Source organism: Chelmon rostratus, chromosome 15 (assembly GCF_017976325.1).
Source record: "Chelmon rostratus isolate fCheRos1 chromosome 15, fCheRos1.pri, whole genome shotgun sequence".
In the NCBI taxonomy this organism is placed as follows: Eukaryota; Metazoa; Chordata; class Actinopteri; order Chaetodontiformes; family Chaetodontidae; genus Chelmon; species Chelmon rostratus.
This window is the reverse complement of record NC_055672.1, coordinates 2,103,450-2,124,119: the sequence shown is the minus strand read 5'-3', so window position 1 is coordinate 2,124,119 and position 20,670 is coordinate 2,103,450. Positions and strand designations below refer to the sequence as shown.

The 20,670-nt window shown below is 43.9% G+C and overlaps 1 protein-coding gene across 1 annotated transcript in view; it reads right to left on the bottom strand.

Moving 5' to 3' along the window:
• kcnh5b (potassium voltage-gated channel, subfamily H (eag-related), member 5b) overlaps positions 1-20,670 on the bottom strand; it is a 131,345-nt gene that overhangs the window by 84,896 nt on the left and 25,779 nt on the right. Inside the window, exons 6-7 of the mRNA XM_041953353.1 lie at positions 14,360-14,752; positions 81-238 (exon numbers count right to left, since the gene is read on the bottom strand). Of these exons, the coding sequence (XP_041809287.1) occupies positions 81-238; positions 14,360-14,752 (551 nt within the window). The remainder of the gene's footprint in view (positions 1-80; positions 239-14,359; positions 14,753-20,670) is intronic.

Genomic DNA, 20,670 nt, shown 5'->3' with positions numbered 1-20,670 from the left:
CTTTTATTTTGCGAACAACTAATGGAAACGCAGCTAATGGCGCTAAACTGTGAGGACATGAGAGAAAAAAAACAGTTTACCAGATGCAAGCAAGCCAGTGAGCCACCAGCCCGAACACGCAGACCAGCAGGACCAGAACAGCAGCACCGTACTCCAGGTAGTGGTCCAGTTTCCTGGCCACCCGGCCCAGACGCAGCAGGCGGACCACCTTCAGAGAGCTGAACAGACTGCTGATGCCCTGAGGGGGGGATGAAGGGAGGGATTATTCCAGGTGAACGTCTGGATTCTGCTGTGTGAAAAGTGGATGCATTCCCTCTGTTACAAATGGCCGCTTGTGAAGACCGCCCCCCCGAGACACTGCTGCTATGTTTCTATTTCATATCTGCACAGACAATTATGATCAAAAGTCTCAGTCATTTTTGATTTGATGGGTTTCAGACCAACACAAGCAGTTTCACAGTTTCATCACACGACACTTTGTTGACTTTGCTAGCTGTTAGCTGCTATCAGATTTTATCAGCTGTAACGAGCCAATTAGAGTCGGCTTTGTGAGGTGGTTAAAAAACACCATTTATTGTTTCTTCCTGCTTGTTTTTGACAACAGGAACCCTGTAAAAAGGATCTAACAGGAAATATTGAATTCATGGTTGGACACATGAGGATGAGGCCACAGGTCCCAGACAAAAAGTTCAGACAACATAACAGTCTTGAAATGCAGGTACCTCATTAGCCTTAGTATTATAGTACAGTCTTATAATGAGAAATATTAGAGAAAATACTTTATCATCGTTCAGTATTATGAGTAAAGTTAAATGTTATTTGGTTTAACATCCTGTTTGGTTGTTTAACGCAGGTCCTACTGAGACGAGCAGCACAGAGGTTTCTATATTCTATATTATGGTTTGTTTGTTTCACTTTAGGCGTCAAAGGCTTTGGGGATGAGACAGATTTATTTTTATCTTTGAGTCGCGTTTCCAACCAAAGTAGCCAGAACTTTGTAGTACCAGGAACCACTTTTTCAAGGAACTAAAAGTTTCCTTCAGCTTCTTCTTCTCTGCATTTCCATTGTAGTTTTAAGACCTGCACAGATCAGGATTATGAGTCTGCAGCCGTATGAAAAACGGGTCTGTGTTTACATTTTTTATATTCAGAAATGTTCAGTACTGCAATCCCGTCCCCAAAGTTCCCGTAACACCTCCCAGTACATGAATGCATCAGAGAGCCGCTGACGTTAGCCTGAGCTCTGACATGTATCATACAGAACCAGGTCCTACTTGGATGTTCCAGACCTGGATTCGTCTTTTTCTTCTTCACCTGCAACCCCACAAAATAATCTTTTTCTTGCTATAGGTTAATCCTTTAGATACTGTAGGTGACTTCTCAGGCAGACATGCTAACAATCTGAAGTTAGAGCAGATAAACACGTTTAATTCATTCTGATGTTACAGAAAGGCTACAAGTGTGCCAAACACTTCATCAAGCTGTCAGTCTAATATTCACGCCGGCATACTGACAAAAAATATTTGAAATACCTCAAACTCTTCCTAAATTTTCATTTGACATCATTCCAGGCTCAAATGTTTCCCAGATACACCAAACTAGCAGTAATTTGGAGACTCATCATACATTTCACCGTCTTGTGTCTCACGGCCAGACGTCTCTGCAAACAGAGAGCTGGAAGCTGAAACTCTTCTAAAGACATCATAGATCTGAAAGGCTGATGCAAGAGTCACACAAGAGAGGAATATAAATGACAGAGTGAAGGTGTACAACCACGACAACAACGCGTCTGTGAGCGCTCGCGGTCATTCAGGTCACGCTTGAGCCTCTGTGGATGACAACAATGTGCTCGGCTTGTTTTCGGTCCGCCCACAAATGAACAGTTCCACTTTAAATAAGTGCTATAATGAGGCCTTCTGAAAGAAAAAAACAAAACAGTTGATAAGAAAGGTGTTAAGATGCTCATATCTTGTCAGTGAGTCGACTTCCTCATTGCTGTCCAGCACTTTGGAACAAAACTAAAACTGGCGCTGTTGCTTTCTGAGCCACACTTCAACATCCATCAAAATTACCTCTAAATGGCATTTTGTCCGTGTTATGCAGCTCTAAGCTCAAGGGCAAACCGGAAAAGGTCCCAACAAAAACAGCTGTTTCCATAATCCATAAATATCTTCCAACGCGATATCAAAAACGTAAACTATTAATCCACTCATGGCCTCTGACGAAGCCGAGACACAGTGCACACTGCAGTCACAGCACAAACTGTGTGCATTAACACACAAAACTGATTAAAGCAAGCAGCGTTTTATCAAAACACAGCAAATGAACAGCTGTCCAGCAGAGTGAGACCACATTAATCAACATGCACACATCCACAGTGCACAGTCTCTGGGTGAGCCTGGTGCACCTACTTCAACCAGGAAATCCTAAACCACGTCCCATCTCCAAATCTTCACCATCCAGCAAAGTCCAAAGGTGACACAGTCTCCAGCATCATCACCACCTGCTCTCCAACAGCTCAAAGCTGACTGGATTATAACAAAATGATCCTTCTATTATCTCCTTTCACTTACATATGAGATTCAAGTCAGTCAAACTTAATGGTTCCAATCCGGCCGTCACCGGCTGAGTCTGGGTTCAGCACAGATACTATTACTGATAGAGATGCTGATGCTGAGCCTCAGTCGTGGCAGTCACAGTTTAGGCAGAGTACAGTGAGCAGAACGGCCCGGAGCGTCAACAGCGCGCCGCATTTTCCGCCTTATTTTACACGTCAGTGCGTATGAATGGGACACAGTCAGTAAACAGCGCTACTCCTCCTCTTGGTGCTACTGTACGCAGCATCAGCGCCGGAGCTGGTGGAGGGTCCATCGAAACGCAAACACACACAAAGAAACATGAAGCCTGCAGCCAATTTTCTTACTTCAGCTTTAAAAACTACCACTTCAAGAACAGCATATAACTTAATGACGCACCTTAAATTTCTCTTTATGTTGAAGTAGTTTGCATTAGTAAGATAATTCATTTCTTACACATTGTTTGACAACATCACATGCAGAAGATATGTCCTACAGGCTGTTGTTTCAGTGCAAAATGAACTCAGATGTGTTGTGCATCATTAGATGAACATTTCCCTGGAATTAAACCAGATGTTTTTTTAAAAAGCTGGGAGTTTAGCAGCACAGCGTTCATTTGTATTGATCCATGTACCAAAAATGAAAAAAAAACTCAATCATCAGAACAACCCATCATGGCAAAGACTAAAATTTTACTATGTTTGACATCACAGAGCATCAAAAATAAGAGTTATAGTTTAATCACTATGACCTGCTACATACAGTAGATACTCATTCTACTCAGGCTGATATCATTGACTCATTAACTCATCACTGAAAATCATGTTAATTTATCTGCACAAGCAACTAGAAATGTATCCACCAAAGAAGACTGACAAGCTTATTTATTGATGTTAAACTCACACACACGTTGGTCACAGTTCTTTAATAAACAAATTGACAGAATCCCTCTGAGAAATCTGATAAAGGCCGAGCTGAAACTCATAAAGACAAATATAATTCGATGCACAGCACCACAGAGCGTTCCAGCGTGTGTTTCCCCCAACGTTTTGTTCGGTAGCGCAAAACACATCTGGCTGAGAAAGACACTCAAAAGTGATTGTTTTGCAGCAGAGGAGCAGCAGGCGGGCCCCCGAGGGGTCGGCACGCTCTGCACGAGCCGTTTTAACACAACTACCAGGGCCAACGCTGAGCAACCTGAAGCTAAACATCTACCAACATTAAAAAATTAACAACTTTCTCATTCTGGAGCATGGAGACATGAAAGCCACCATCTGATCTAATGATGTAGGCAATGATGTTACGTAATACAGCGGGAGACTGCTGAGGACGAGGCCAGCCGCTCTCTGCAGCTCCCTTCAAGCTCCACGCCCTCAGCTCAGCCTTCACCCCCACCCCGACGTTCATTTTCAGCCTCAGTCGCTCCACCTTCAGCTGAGAACCAGCTCAGTCAGACCTGGTTCCTCTTCAGGCATCATTCAACCCCAGCAGCAGACTGCAGAGTTCAATTCATAAGCATCTTTGATAAGAAACTACAGCTCCCATAATGCTTTGACAGCACGCCAACAGCTAACTTACATGGAATTAGTCGTTTTTTTAATGCTAGTTAAATAACTGGTTTAGAATATTATATTTTCATCGTGTATTACAGTAGTTTACCCGTTCACTGACAGATGCTAGTGGGACCAGAGCTGAAGATGCTGCAGTAGTTTGAGAAGTTTCTGTGATTCTTCTGATGAACAAATTCCCCAAACTCTCTTCAACAGGTGTTTGAAAGTTAGGAAATACTTGTCGATATGGGAAGCACTTTAGATAAAAACTGAGAAGAAAGAGCAAACCGTCAGCCATGAGCTGTGTTTTGCACACTAAAAATCTCTAAATGTAATGATAAAGGCAACAGATTTACTGCTTACTGGATTCAAATGAAACAGACTTGTTGCTGTTGAGCGTTTGCAGTGAGCTTTTGGGCCAAATGCTTTAAATTTGCCTGATTGGAAGTCATTTAGGAGACTAATCAAGATCAGTTCTGTTGGGAACCCAAGTTGCTTTTCCTGTACAAAAAGGTCCAATCACTCAACCATTCAAACAAAACACAACTTTAAAAATGTCTTAACATCCAATCATGTCGGCTGTTTATGTTGCTAATTCAGCCTCGAGCCCGAGCTGCATCTGTCCCAGTCCCAGTTTTAGACCCAGTCCTCGTCACAACAGCAGTCCTGGTGCCAGCGCTAACATTTAGTGCCTGCAGTCCTGCAGCTGAAGTCCCAAAATACAGAAAACACTGAGAATCTGAATCAAACTTTCTCCAGATGGATCTGCCATCTGTCTCTTGACTTGTCCTTAACCCTTGATTTAACCAGGCCTGGTTCTAACCTCCAGTGGACTAAGGAGGTCTTTGCTCCACCTTCGCCTCAGCTCCTGCTCCTGCGGCAGGTCCTTACATTTCCCTCTCTCTGATGCCACAGACCCAGCCAGCCCTCCCCAGCCCTCCCTGCCTCTCTCCAACCACAGCTTCAAAGGCCTCCCCTGGGACTCAGACGGTTCCCAGCTCATATGTAAATGCCTCTAAATTAAGTAGCCACAGGACAGAGCAACACAGATGAAAAGAGCATGAGTCAAGAGCACGCAATGCATGTAAAATCACGGCTCATAAGCACCTGTTTATCCAAACACAGCCCGGCGAAGTGAGACGGCGTATAGACGGAGATTATGTGTCCACCGGGAAGCTGTTTTCACAGCGCCGGCTCGTTCTCTCATTATTTTCAAAGCAGACGACGCACTGTTGCATATTCCTGACAGCGCTGGGAGCTTAACGCGTTTTCAGTGCTCAATCCAGCGAGCATTAAAAATTCAAAATGTCTCAGCTCTTAGCAAAAGAACGCCATGCTTCAACCGAGTTTTCAATTGTCACTCCACACCTACAGGAGCTGAACCTCCCCGAGCAGCAGGAGAAAAAAGGAAGGGTGCTTTTTAAAGTTTTTAATCCTGTGAGGATAAACGTCAAACTGAGGGTGTTTTTGGTAATTAAGGACTACAAATACATTTGGTTTAATGAATTGTTTCGCCACATTTGACACATGACAGACATAAAATGCAAACTATCTGTGGGGATTAGAAGAATTAGACATTTAACCAAATCAAATTAGACTGAAACATGTTGAACAAAATGAGCAGCAGAGAGAGAAAATGTTTACACGAGTTCACTCTCCTCCACCATTCTTCCTTTCAAACACCTTTCCCTCGATCCTTTCACCCATCTATTCATCTCCCCTTCACAGCAGACATTCTGACTTATCATAGCAGCAAAAGCACAGGTGTAGCTAACAACATTAGCAATGACTGCTCTATTCAAGCCCATGACAGCGATGCAGCATCCACAACACCAGGGCCCTGAAATCTGGAATGCAGCCATGATTAATATCACTGATTACACCTTTTCCTGCTCGGACGAAAAGGTTTATTTCCTTTTCCTTTCCTTCCTGGTTTATGCTGCATTTGCACAACGCTGGCGAGCAGAAAGTCCTGTTCTGACACATGATTCCAACATGGTTACAGCTCGAGTACAGTTCTGATAAGCAGCGTTTTGTAATGGTAGTGTTCGTACCACGTTCTCATCACAGCTTAGCAGCCAGTGACTTGTTTATATGACTGAAGTTAATTTAGCCAAGCGTGAGGTATCATAGCTGTCAGAAAATCCACACATCTCCTACTCATAAGTGCACCTAGGAGGCCGAGCGAATGGCTTTTTCCCACTCAGCTGGGCTTGTATAACCATCCGTATAATATGAGATGAACGCAGCATTATTGTGTCACCTCACCTCCCCATTTCCCACTCATCTTCCATTGCACTCACAGAAATAACAACAAATTATACGAAAATGAAAAACTTTGATGCGCTGTGTCGATGGTGTGCATTGCGACGCACATTGGGCCAATTAAACCACATAAAGGATTCTATTTCTGACCCACCATATGGCAGGTCTTTAGGAAAACAAATGCACAGCGAGGCTGGAAGAGTAAAAAATCCCACTGCATGCTATTATTTTGGTATGGAAACTCCAAAGTGCTGGCACAGAGAGCCACAGCTCTGCAGCCCCTACACACAAAGAGCTGCTGTGGATAAACGAGGTAACGAGATATTGTCGGGATGCTGACATTCTGGCTGCTTTGAGTTCAACAGAAAACGTATCAGTGATGTGTTTTGTAAACCCCGATGAAAGGCCGCGCCAGCAGACAGGAAACACGACAAACTTCATCATTATCCGACAGGACAATCCTGCAGCACCAAAGACCGGCAGCCCGAAACGACCAGCGAGGAGAGACGCCGAGCAGCAACACGAACCGCCTGCCTGCTCCGGTGAGGTCATCACTGGCGCTGACTGATATGAAGCCAGCCATGCCTCGCTCCCTCCATCCATTTACATTGAATTCATTCAGCCCCACCCTTCCGTTTTCTGTGTGAACACGCAGCGTTAATATGGCACCCCCGACCGCACGGCGTAGAGCATCCTCCCGGCTCTGTCAGCTTGGCCGGCCGCGGCGGTGGCAGCATGCACGCCACGCAGAAAGGTCAGCCTGGATGAGACCTTTCTGAGCCGCCGCGGCGCCTGCAGACGCACGCTGTGAGCCCCCATCGGCCTGCCAGGCTCCTCCGTGACAGCAGGTGGCTTCAGGACCCGCGGGGGGTTCCTCCCTGCTTGACTCCAACACGAACCCCCCCGCGTCCCACACACACACACACACACACAACACACCACCTCTGCTGCAACCTGAGGGAGCATCAGCACAGCTCCTCATGAGAACGTTACATCACTTTGACCTGACCTGTATGTGTCGTCGTGTAGGTGTTGCTATTCTGGAGAGACGGAAAAAACTTGTATCTCCAAAATGTCAACAGGAAGAAACTGAGAGAAAAGTTCTTCCACCTCGAGGGAAAATTCTGCTTTTGTCTAACTTTCTCTCGTCTTGTCGTTTTACTCACCGTCTTAATAGCTGAGATCACTGGGACGAAGTCTAACAGCGAGACGGCTCGTAAACAAACCCCATGGCCAAACACTGCATTAAAACCCAGCATGCATCCAAACCTTCCACACACTTTGTCGAGTCGGAACGTGCCCCGGCCCCAAAAACTTGCAACCAAGCCGATTCTTTTGGCCTACAGAGTTCTGAATATACAACCACTGAGACTAAATGATGATTTTTTTTAATTAAACCTGTTTTTATAGATGTTAGACGTTTGCTTCCAGTCTGTTAAAGAGATAAATATACGCTGTAAAAAGCTGTTGTGCCGTCTTATGCTCTGGATTCAAAGGGATTGTTAAGTAGCACATTAAACTGTGTTTTGGTTGTGAACTTTGCATAGAGAAAACCTTTAGATGCTCGGGATGCTCGGGGTACTTTAGTGCTCGTTTAATGAATGAATGGTGAGCAATTTGTTCAGACTGCAGGCAAACCAGATTTAAGACAATGGCGATGCAGCTTTCTAACGCAGAAGCATGAGAAACGGCGATCTATAATCTCACACTTGTCCAATGGCGTCGCAGGAGGAAGCTGGTATATATATCACGATGCTCAGCTGCTCTGACGCTCTTCTGTCGCTCTGGATTTGACGTTGTCGTTGTATGAGTGAAGGAAAAGTCTATGAAATCCAGCCAGAGTATCCAGACTGAGACGCTGTAGAAATCCAACTGGAATTACAATTCAAAGCACCTCTGAATGTGCCTCGGGTCTGATTTCCAAGATTTTTTTGCTGTCCAGACTTTGTAAAATCATTCTGGATACAGTCTGGTGTGTGTGATGTTTGGGCGGCAGTCAGAACAAGGCCTCATATCCTGGAAAAGGTTCCCTGTAGACACCTGAGGACGACAGATTAATCACTGCAGAAGAACTTTTTAATGAGGGCTTGTTTGCTGAAAAGTGTCATCGTAGGAGATAAAATGGTAAACTGGGAGTTTTCCCATTATTAAGAGATGTTCTTGTGCTTTTTTCAAGTGCCGCTGTCCCAGCGTGTGAGCTGCAAGCAAATTACAAGCTTCAGCTATGGCCGAGTGCAGCACAACAAAGTTAAACCAGCGAGCAGCAACGAAAGAACAGACGTTTTCACCAGCTGAGTTAAAAAGTTTTACTGTTCAACCACATTTTCTTTTCCAAATAATGTCTTTAGAAATAAAAGGGGTCAGCTGTGGACTTGTTGGACATCAGATAGAAGTGAGCTTTCCAGGCTACTCATGACCCATTCACTGGTCTGTTTTTGTGTTGATTAATGCACATTGTTTCCAACTGAATTAAAAACTAGTATGATTAGTGATTAGCTGAGAAATAAGATAATTGATTAATTGTTTAAGCCACAATTTAAGCAAATACTGTATGTTATATGCTGGCTTTTCCCAATATTTGAATGTGAGAATTTTTATCTTATAGCTTTGCAAAGTGAATATCTTAAGGTTTCTGGGCAGTTCAACAGACAAACAAGCAATTTGAAGACATTATATAGCAACACTATATAAACTAACTTTAGAAAGATGACTTCCCAGTTTCTCAGTAAACGATTAATCAGTTAATTGAACAAATAATGAACGGATCCATTGATGTTATCAAAAACAAAGAAAATAAGACCTGGAACACAACTTTAATCCTTTAAAGTTGTGTTCTTACATTCAAATGAGGCTGATAATATGCATTAAGAGATAAGGAAACTTGTTGTTGGGACTAGTTAGGACTAGAATAACTTGTAAGGTCCTCACAACGCATGAATGTGTATGTGTTTATGTGCATGTGTGTGTATGTACGTGAGTTGGCAGCACCTGCACGTGACCAGCTCGGCACGGCTTGGCAGAGTCTCGAAACCTGCATGAAAATACAACTAAAAATATTTCCTGCCTGCTTCAGCCATCAGAGACGGCAACGGGGGAATTCAGTCTGCAATGAGTCTATAATAATCACCGCTATTTTCTTTCACACTGCACCTTAAGCCGCCCACACACTGTCCTCAGTCAGCATCCATCTACTCCTCCAGTCTAATACGGGAAAGCAGCAACAAAAACGTCAATTTAGCAAAGCGGGGAGGAAAGAGTCTGTAGTGGCTGGAAATTTACGTGCCATTGATTTCCTCTCAGCCTGCCTCCCCTGCTGTCTGCTGTTTAAAGGACAGCAGCAGAAAACTCCACCCAGCAGGGTCTCATCGGATCCATCAGCGACCGGCAGCGAGAGGCCGGAGGCCGAGAGACACCCGCACCAAGACGCGGCGCTGCTCCAGACACCTGCGAGAGGATCCCTGATACAGCCCACCATTCAGCCTGATGGAGGACACAGTCAGCCGGCAGCAGGAGGGCAGAACGAGCACAAACACGGCGGAGAGGAGCCTTAACACTGAAAGTTACACCGAGACACAGAGGCCCAGAACCTGAGCATGTTTCAGATGCTCCTGTCAGGTTAAAGCTACCTAAAACATATTCTGCAGGGGGGAACGCTTTGTTTATTCACTTAATAATGATCTCTGTACCTTAAAAGAATAATGTTTCCCAGGAGGGCCATTACGCCTTAAAGTCCTTTACGGCCTGTTAGACAGTGTTCCAGGTTGTAATTTAGCCGTATTAACGTCAGCAGGGCCATGGGAAATATTCCTTCCTGACTGGCTGCAAGTTGTTAAAAAGGTATATCAGAACAAAAAAAAAAAAAACAGTTCTGGGCAACAGTTAAGTGCTTTCCTACATCCTTGCTCAAGGTATATTAAACTGCAGGTAACCATAGCAACAATACTCCTGTATTTTACACAACCCCACCGGTTACCGCTCCCTGGAGAAATCACTTCAACGAGAGGTTGAAGCTAAACGCGGGGTGAAAACTACTCCCTCGGTCTTAAAGACAGACGGCTGGAGAAGCATTACTGCGTCACTGTACATGAGGAACAACAGCTGTGTCCAATGACTGTCACCATCATTATTTTTGGCCAGCCAGATGTACAGCCTAGACATTTGAGCTGCTCAGATAGACGTCCTGAAGACTTCGGAGACGCTCTTAATTTTATTGATCCCTCAACTTTTCATCGAGAAGCCTCACGAGGCCAAAATTTTTATTTGTCCAACACTTTTATGACCAAATATCTGCAAAACTAATGACACTCCCATCAGCCTCAGTCGCACTTTGGGTTTAATGGCACTTAGCAAATGCTAGCATGCTAACAAACAAAATGAAGATGACAAACATTAGCATGAAGCTCAAAGCTCTGCTGGGCCAAAGTACAGCAACAGAGAGATGCTAACACGGCTACGTTCTCTTAGCCTTGCTTTTATTAGCATTTGATCTGTGGATTATTTTTAAGTTTGTTTAGCCTATAAAAGATAATTGTGAAACTTGTTTGTCACAAGTACCCAGAGTGATGTCTTTAAAGTGTTTATTTTGTCCAAAAAACAGTCCAAAACCCAAAGATATGTTAAAAAAACATCAAAATTTTCTGATAACTTGATGCATCTACGAATAATTTCATTAAAAACCAAGAGTTTACTAGTCTTAATAGTTCCTAGTATCAGCGTTATACTGTGCTGTGTCGGTCTAAATGTTGTTCAGGAGCAGAATAAATTCTGAGGGAGGTGTGGAAAAAGATTCTTTGGCATGAAAATTAATAGATGTTAAAATTTCAGCTGCTGGCAGCTTAAATACTGGAATTATTATTATTATTATTATCATTATTACTGGCATTCAAGTGCTCATGTGATTAAGCCCTCACTTGGCAGACACACATGTACACACAGATACAATAATGGGTGTCTATGCACAAACACACCCACTCCCACAGTGAGCGTTCACAAGCATGTGCGCGCACGTACACAAACAAAATATACACGCCCCCTCACGAAAAGACGAAATGGTCCAACATAAAACACTGAGAAATGCACAAGTGCGACATTAGCAGAAATCATTTGTTCTTTTTTTTCATTTTACATTCAATAGATTCTTCTAGTCGGGCTGAGGTCTAATTAATTCAGCGGGAAATCAAGTGGAAAATCACCGTTAATGGACTTCAGGCCATATTGATATAACTCCTCGATATCTGACGGGTGTAAATGGCCGTGAAAAATCCTCAGAGAAGGCGCGGTCCCTCGTAGAGCATCATCCAGAGCTCAGACAACAGGTTCAGCATCGAAAAACTCTTATTCCCAGCAGCAGGTATATCCAACAACAGCTGTTTTCTCAAACTAATTAGACAGTAAACCGCTCAGGATCAATGTGCTCTGTGAAAGCTTGGGAGGGAAAGCAGCGACATTAGCTTCCTCTCCCACCGTCAGACCCGGCGATGGTTCTCTGTTCTGAATGTTTCGAGACCAGAACACAAACCTCAACATCGCCGTCTGTTCTTGCGTCTGATGGAACTGTTTTCGGTTAAAATGGAAAATCGTAACAGTAATCCAATCATCATTACACTTGGTCTTAATTTAATTCAATGTGCTTGAGGTTTAAATACCCCCCACGACCTCAGAATCATGACGGTATTGACTTTAAAGGATTTCAATAATGAACTTCAAGCCATTATACAAGGCCTGCCGAAAGACTACGAGGAAGGTAGAAATTACAATTATTCTCCACTTTCACGAGCAAACTGCCTCCATTATCTCAGCCAGAGGAAAAAAACAGCACGCTATCAATTATTAATCAATAAGCTTCATGAGCTTATTAACTAAAAATGACACCTGCTGCTGCAAGAAAACCAGCAGCTGCTCAAAGCTACGTGATTACATGCTGATGGACTGTCTTAGTGCTGCAGGTGTTCAGACAAAAACCAAACTGGACAAACTGAAATTCTGACTGATCGTGTGTTGATGATCTGATGATCTGATGAAAACGTACGTGTCTGTGTCACATTTCACTGCAATCCAAGCAGCAGTTGTGGGAAACGTTTACTCAGAATCTAAAACATCTGTCCTGCAGGTGGCCCTAAAGAGTCAGAGGATCACCAAAGTCATGAAGATACATCGTGTGGAGGCCATGAATGTGAATGTCATGTCTCGTCAGATCTGTTAAGTGTTTTTGTTCACGAGCGTCATGTCTTGTCTTGCACTTCCTGTTTTATTGTGAAACCTAACTCTCCTCTCATTTCAGGCCCTTGACTTCCCGGTGTGTTTCCCGCCTGTCTGATTGTCTCCACCTGTTCATTGTTACCTCGTGTATATATAGTCCGCGTCTCCCTTTGTCCTGTGCCAGATTGTCTCATGCCATGTCTTTGTACCAAGCCGTGATTTATCCAGCATTCCTTGATCCTTGTCTTCCTGTTATTGCCTTGTGTTTTTGTAAGTAAGTCATTGTTGAACAAGTATTTTTCTAGTCTAGATTTGATTCATTTGTTACTTTGTATCCTTGCCATTTGAGCCTTTTTGAGTTTTTGAAATTGACCTTCTAAATAATCCTTAGTGTCTTTTGTTTGTACTTTGTTGCCATACGTTGTATGTGCTGTTGTTATTTATCCTGAGCGCCTTTTGTTAATAAATTATTCCTTTATTTTGAAATCTTGCTGAGGTGTCTGAGTTCGCATTTGAGTCCAGAAACCTCGTGCCTCCGGGCTTGTCAGAATGTTTGCACCACCTTTCATAACAATCTGTCCTCGAGCTGTCGAGACGTTTCAGTCCTAACCAAAGCAGCGGACTGAACATCCACAGTCCTTTCCATTAGGGCCACATTTCATGTTTATTAAACTCCACAGCATCCCTGCGACTCCCAGCGTCTGTAGCCCCTGCCCCAAAACACACTGTTTGTCTCCAGAAACCACCTTCAACACAAACGCTCACTTCTCCATCTCTTCCAGCAGAAACACTCATGTTTCTGAGGACGGGAACAAAATCATTTTGAGAATCTTTCCTCCTCATTTCAGCCAACAAACTCGATCTCAATCCTGGACGGTTTTTCCTCCAAAACACAGTCACAGAAGCAAACCTCATTAATCTGAGCTCAGATTTCACTACGAGATACTGAAGGACCCCATTTACACCTGCTAATAACAACGTGACCTGCTATCTATCATCTACACTCTGTATTAATAAGCATCCTTAGTCTCTCCAGTCAGGCAACCCTTTTGAGTGGATTTCTTTTTTTTTTTTTCAGATTAGGTCTGATCCATCTGATTGCATTCTGATGCATTTACACCTGCATTAAATGAGTTTTTGCTGATCCAGATAAGATATCCAGACACAACAACACGCTAATATCAGCTGTAAATGAGGTCGCAGATGGCTGCAGAGACTCAGCTGAGTCCAGCAGCTGGAGGCCGGACCAATCAGCAAACTGCAGGACACGTAATGACATGATGACGTGACGAGTCTTCACTTCCTGAGCCCACTTACGGTAATAATGACACTCTGCATATAACATGAAGCTTAGTTCTGCAACGTCATGACCTATTTCTTACCTCCGACTGTGATAGAATTTAATTGTTGATAGAAACCAGAACCATTGGCATGTTTTCTAGCGTCAAAGTCTAATCACATCTTGATCTGTACTCACACCGAAGCCAATTCCAAATCAGAAAACAACCAGTAAAGGAACATTTGTGACTGAAAATGTCTTTTATAAGCCTGAGAAGCAGCAACAGCTCGGTCAACTTCATGCAGCAAGAAAAACTTCTCTCATGGAAGGTAGCATCATTCATATCGTCATTGTTTGAAAATCACAAGTTGCCATTTGTCAAAATGTCTGTGAGAACGTCTATTATTATAATATTTGTACTCAGTAAAAACAGTAAAAGCAATAAAAGCAGGCAGTGCTGCAGAGAAATCATCCAAAAGTCTCAACTGTACCTCGTCCACGTTCTCGAAGGCGTTGATGATGTCGTAGGGCAGGCAGGACAGCAGGTCGATGACGAACCAGGTCTTCAGGTAGTTCATGCGGATGAGCTTGGGGTCGGATATGACCTCGCCGCCGGGCCCCACGAAGGTGGTGTGGAAGTTGAGGACGATGTCCACCAGGAAGATGACGTCCACCACGCTGTCCAGCACCAGCCACACGATGTTGTTCTGCTTGGTCTTGAAGGAGACGTTGTAGGGCACCATGATGGCCGTGTAGAAGGTGAGGATGAGGATGACCCAGTCCCAGGTGGTCTTGAAGGTGCAGTAGTGAAGGATAATGTGGGGCGGCGTCTTGGGGGCTTCCTGCTTGTACTGCGGCAGGATGTCGGAGTTCAGCTGCAAAACCTGGAGATGCGACGAACGTTAGCTCAAGAAAAAAAGTCGCTTTTCCTTTAACCAACTATTCTCTCAAGAGTTCATTAAAAGCACCTTTTAATTTATGTAATTAAAAGCTAAATATGCTAATTAAGAAAAGACAAACATCTTTAGCGGCTTCATTGGCAAATTTATTGTACAAACTGGTGTCATGTGGGCTCTAAGCAAAAAGAAACACTACTTTGTTTTTTAGTCTAGTCATAATTACCCCCTGCTGCTAGGTGTGTGTGTGTGTGTGTGTGTGTGTGTGTGTGTGCGTGTGTGTGGAGAGGGAAGGGAAATCATGCAAGAAAAGTAAATAAAAACATGTGATGTTCTTCTTCTCCAGCTGTCACGTGTGTTCATCTCTTTCTGTTCACGATGAATCAATGTGGCTCGAAATGAGACGGAGACGCAAAACAGGACAAAGAAAACGAGACGAGAGACGAGTTAACGGAACGCCGCCATATATTTTGCAGCGTGTTGACGATCACCCCCGCTGAGCCCGGCCTCCTCTGCAGAGCTCACACACAGCGGTTTGATGTCCTCCGCAGGCCACACACAGATCACACATCAGCCATTCAGCTCATTTTAAACTGTATGTTATTATTCTGCTTCTGTTCATACAGAGATGAACTGCGGCAGTCTACAGCCCCCACTATATAACACATGATTATACTGCCTGAAAACACCACCCACATTTCTTGAACAGCGATACTAACCTACACTAAGTAGTTGCAGCTTTAAGACGAGTTCTACTAGTAATAATACTATTCGACAACTACTACAAATACAGATAGTAGATAAGACTTTATTAATCCCCAGCCGGGGTAATTTGGGTATTATAGGCAGCAGGTAAAAGCAGTTGAAAAAAAAAAGCAACAGAAATAGAGAAATACAAAATTACAAAATAAAAGCTGACTATATATGTACATTTATACAAAAAAAGTACACAATAATATTGATGATACAGTAATATTTAACTACTACTGCGCTTGTACTTATTACTTATTAGAACTGAGTTACATCTCATATCACAGCTATTACTGCTAATGTAGTCAGTATGACTGCTACATGTACAACTACTACTGATAGTATTTATTTCTGCATAATACTGTAATAATTACCATTATTTCCACTACTTACAGTAGTGTTACTGCGAGATTGGTGTGACTACTTCAAGGGCCACTACTACTACTACTGCTCAGCATCCATGACTTATGGTATGATTAACATCACCTTTACACTTGTACTACTACTGCTACTACTCATGCTAGTACTACTATTAATAATGCTATCATTACAACTACTGTTATTGGTAGCACTTGTACGCCTGCCTCTACTAATTTGTCCACAATTACTGCTACTACTATAATACTGCTGCTACTGCTACTACAGCTTCTACTACTACTCGTACGTTTCTACACTTTTACTGCTACTACTGCTGTTGCTGCTACTTCTAGTACTGCTTCTGCCACTACAGTGTCTATCACTGCTACTAATACTACTCGCACCTCGAATGCAACTGCTACTACTGTTGGTGTAAGTACATATACTTCTATAGTACCTCTGACACTGCTTCTACTGCCACTTCTCCTCCTACTACTTCTACTAGACTAAGTACTGCAGTGAACTACAACAGGCCTAGTGTTAGTTACAGTATGTTATAATACTACAATCCCATAACTACAAATGATGATAAAGAGAATTCAGAGGAGTTAGCTTTGGTTAGCCTCGGTTAGCTTTGGTTAGCCTCGGTTAGCCTCACTTGTCCTCACAGCGGGACTCAGTCAGATGTCAAGTAACAAGGCGGGCCGACAGAGCGGAGGATCAACAGCAGGCTTCATGACGCCGGAGCTGCATCTCATCTAATCCTCATCATCAGAGCTGCCAATCAAACAGCCCCTGGTCAAGAGCGGCACCAACGCTCAAAAGTGATACTGCCAATTAGGAGCACAGATGCATTGTGGGGGGGGGGGGGGGGACTGTGCTTATGTGACACTCGACATCGCCCTCGAAAGAAGACGCCAGCTGTGCCTTTCAGGCTGTGGAGCAGATGGATCACCTGCGATATCTATTGAGCGTGCTCAGGACATTATGCAACCCTCTCCCATCCGACGCCAGGCTGGGAAAATGGAAAGAGGGTGTATCAGCTTGTATCTGATTCCGCCTTTTTCCCCTTCCTACCTCCCTGCCAGCACTACATCTTTCTCGCCTTTACGTTCTTCTCTTCCTTCCTTCTGCATCGCTTTCCTTCTGTCCTTCTTCACTTGCTTCCCTTCTCCCTTCACGTCTTTCTTCTCTTTTCCTTCCTTAACTAATTTTCAGCACAACTTGCCCTCCCTTTCAAAGAGCCACAGTAAAACCAGAACTTTAGGTTCTGTTCCAGCAGCAGAAAGCCGCATTTAAAAATCCAACATTGGAGCACGCTGACTGGTTTTTAAAGGAAAAACCTGAATAAATGAGTGGAGAAACCCAACGACTGCAGATGCTTTCAGCACTGTGGAGCACTGCAGGGTACAATAAGGCAATTAAAGGATAACTTTTGTTTTTTACAACCTGGACCTTATTTGTAGCATTAAATACGACCATTTACTCACCCAGACAACTTTGGTGGCATTTGGAGTCGTTTTGAAGAAATTAGCCCCAGAGGAGCGGCGCGTATATCCGTATAATGCGAGTACTCGGGGCATCCATGCGCAGCCTCTATATAACGCATAATCTGCGGCGAAACTCGTTCATATTCCAATATTTAGTTATGATATGCTGGTGCTATTCCCCTCTGAGCCCGTGGTGGCATGTTATCAACATCCGACGTCTCTAGACAACTACCTCTGACGTGGATGATGTCATTACCGAACGCCGGGCGCTGCGAGCAGCCAGCCACAACACGGCTGACTCTGCGGCGGTCGGCTACGAATACGCAATAACGAACCATAGCTGTGCCAAACTACAGCTAAACTAGCCGACCGCCGGTTCAGAGGGGAATAGCACCAGCATATCAGAACAAAATATTGGAATATGAACGAGTTTCACCGCAGATTATGCGTTATATAGAGGCTGCGCATGGATGCCCCGAGTACTCGCATTATACGGATATACGCGCCGCTCCTCTGGGGCTAATTTCTTCAAAACGACTCCAAATGCCACCAAAGATGTCTGGGTGAGTAAATGGTCGTATTTAATGATAGAAATAAGGTCCAGGTTGTAAAAAACGAAAGTTATCCTTTAACCTGTGATCATGCTCTGTGGTACGTATAAAAATACTGAGCAGACCCGGTCGATCCTGATTTGGCATCAAGATGACAAGAGGAAAAGATCTAAGTGACTTCGAAAGAGGTTCGTTGTTGGGGCCCAGATGGGAGAAGCTTCAGCTGGCTCATGTTTCAATAAGTGACTAAAGTGACTTCTTCATTTAGATCTACGGCCGGAAATTGTGGTCGACGGCACACACTCGATGACCCCGATGCTCGATAAGTAGGGAAAAACAGAAGAGCAGCTCCTCCTCGGATGGCTGAGGATGTCAGTGCAGGACGTGGTCAGACTGCGTTAGCGGGAACAGTCCATCGACTTGCACACAGATATTATAACAGGGTCGGAGCGCATGAACCCCTCATTGCAAAGACAAACGCACATTTGCCACAGCCAGGTCTGCAGAGATGTGGAAAAAAAAGTGATCTGGTGAGATGAGTCATCCTTCGCCATATTCTCAACAAGTAGGTGAGTCTGTGGCGCACACCCAGAGAACAGTACAGGCCTGAGGGTTTGACCCCCACGGTGGGGTGAGGGGATCCGGTGGCTCTGTTATGCTACAAAGTGGCTCTGAGTGATCACCTTTATCCAACGATGAAACATTTCTGAATGGTTTGACGAGTATGAAACAACGTGGATCATATGTTACGGCCTTCGCAGGACGGGAGATCCTGCACCGTGTTGGACAGCGCCCTCCACCACCATCATCACAACACGGAACAAGAGCATGTCTTTTGGAAGAATGGAGTTCCATCCTCCCAGCGCAGCTCCAGAGACGTGTAGAATTAATGCTAAGACACATTTCTCACCTTACTGGATAAAGAAGATGCTATTAAAAAGAAAATTCAATCATGTTTCTGGCTTGTAAACAGCTTTGACGCCAATATTCAGGTGGTAATTACGACCGTTTTCTTTGATAGCTCCGATATATTCAGCTCAGTGCGTCGTCACACCGAGGTGCCTGAAAACCAAACAAAAAGTCTTTCTTCAACAAGATTAAACTCAAATCGAATCGATATCGTCCTCTTCTGTCTAACACAGTATTTTCTAGCCCTCAGTCGTCTGACGACGTGAATGTTTAAGTCATAAATACGTGAACCATCCCTAACAAATGTAGTCTAAGTGAACTATAGACTGTACAGAGATTGTGAGAATTTAACAAAAGTTATAATTAAATAAAATATGTCTTCATAGGAGAAGAAATAATACAGTAAAAACCTACAAATGTCTGCTTAGAACTACATTATCACATGTTATAATTTAATACATGTGTTGGGATCAGACGTGTCTGAGAGGACTGACCGTGTGAACGACATCGTCCTCACAGTACGTGTAAATTATCACCGGAGCAGTAATTTTTATTTTTTGAATAATAATAATGAATTCCTGTGATTTAGAATGAGCGGAAAGTTGGTGAACTCGCAAGAGACAGATTTTAATTCATTTGAAAAATGTAAATTGAAGCAGCAAAAGAAAAATATCCTGACTTTTAGACCTTAGCATGGGTCAGTCTTTCCCAGTTCCCATAATGCAAATACATCGTTCATTCCACACACACACACACACGCCTCCCTCTTGACCTCCTTCTCCTCCTTCCCTCCTTCCTCACATACATAATTCCTTGTTTCCTCCTGCTTCCTTACTTGACTCATTACCTTCCCCTTCCTCTCTTATTCAGTGAATCTTTTTTTTTTTTACCGCTCTCATTTCTCTCCTCTTTTCATCTTTCCTCCTTTTCCATTCAATCTTCTCCTTCCTCCCCCTCCCTCATCACCTTTAAACCGCCATGGAAGTGACGCTTTTGCCAAAACCCACACCGCTTCGCCTGACGCGCTAAGCGGGGATGAAACTCAAAGAAATTCTGATTAGAGGCGATACACCTCACTCAAACCTTCATGAATAAAACAGGTGGGTGAGCTCCAGCAACAGAAGACAGGAGCCATCTTTTTCCCACCCCGAAATCCATTTTCTAAATTTCCAGCAGCAGTCACAATCACTCGGAGTGCCCACAGCACCCTGCCTCTGTCTCCGCACCCAACATGAAATATTAATAACGCCCGCAGTCCACAGGAGTGCGGCGTTCCCGCGAAGAGGAAGCACCGCTCGGTGTGTCAAACGACTGCAGCTCCGGGGAAGCTGGCATGTGAGTAGCTGGAGGAGGGTGGGGTTAGGGTGGATGCATTGAGGGTGCGATAAAGTACAGTACGTCTGCATGCCTGTGTCCGTCTATTAATGCATGTGTGTGTGTGTGTGTGTGAGAGTGTGTTTTATTGTGGTGTTTAATGTTTAATATGAAGATCTATCTGTGCAGAAATAATGTTAAGAGGAGAGCGTTGCTATGGTGGCATATTTGTAGCGTGTGTGTGTGCACAGGCGTGTCCAATGAGAGGCCTGCACTGACATCCGGGCGACAGGTTAGCTACTGATTACTGTTGTGGTGCTGAATATATCCGATTTTCAGCATTTTATTTTGTTAGTTTACTGTTGTGCCTCTGAAGAACGAGTGAGAGCCACTGCTCAGCGACAGTCGTAACATTTTCACATCTAATCCCAACTGAGTTAACGACGGAGCAGTGGAGGCACGAACCAACGCGGTTTGAATCATGTGTGTTTTATTCGTTGAATTCAAGGGGTTGGACAGTATTATGTTTAATAAG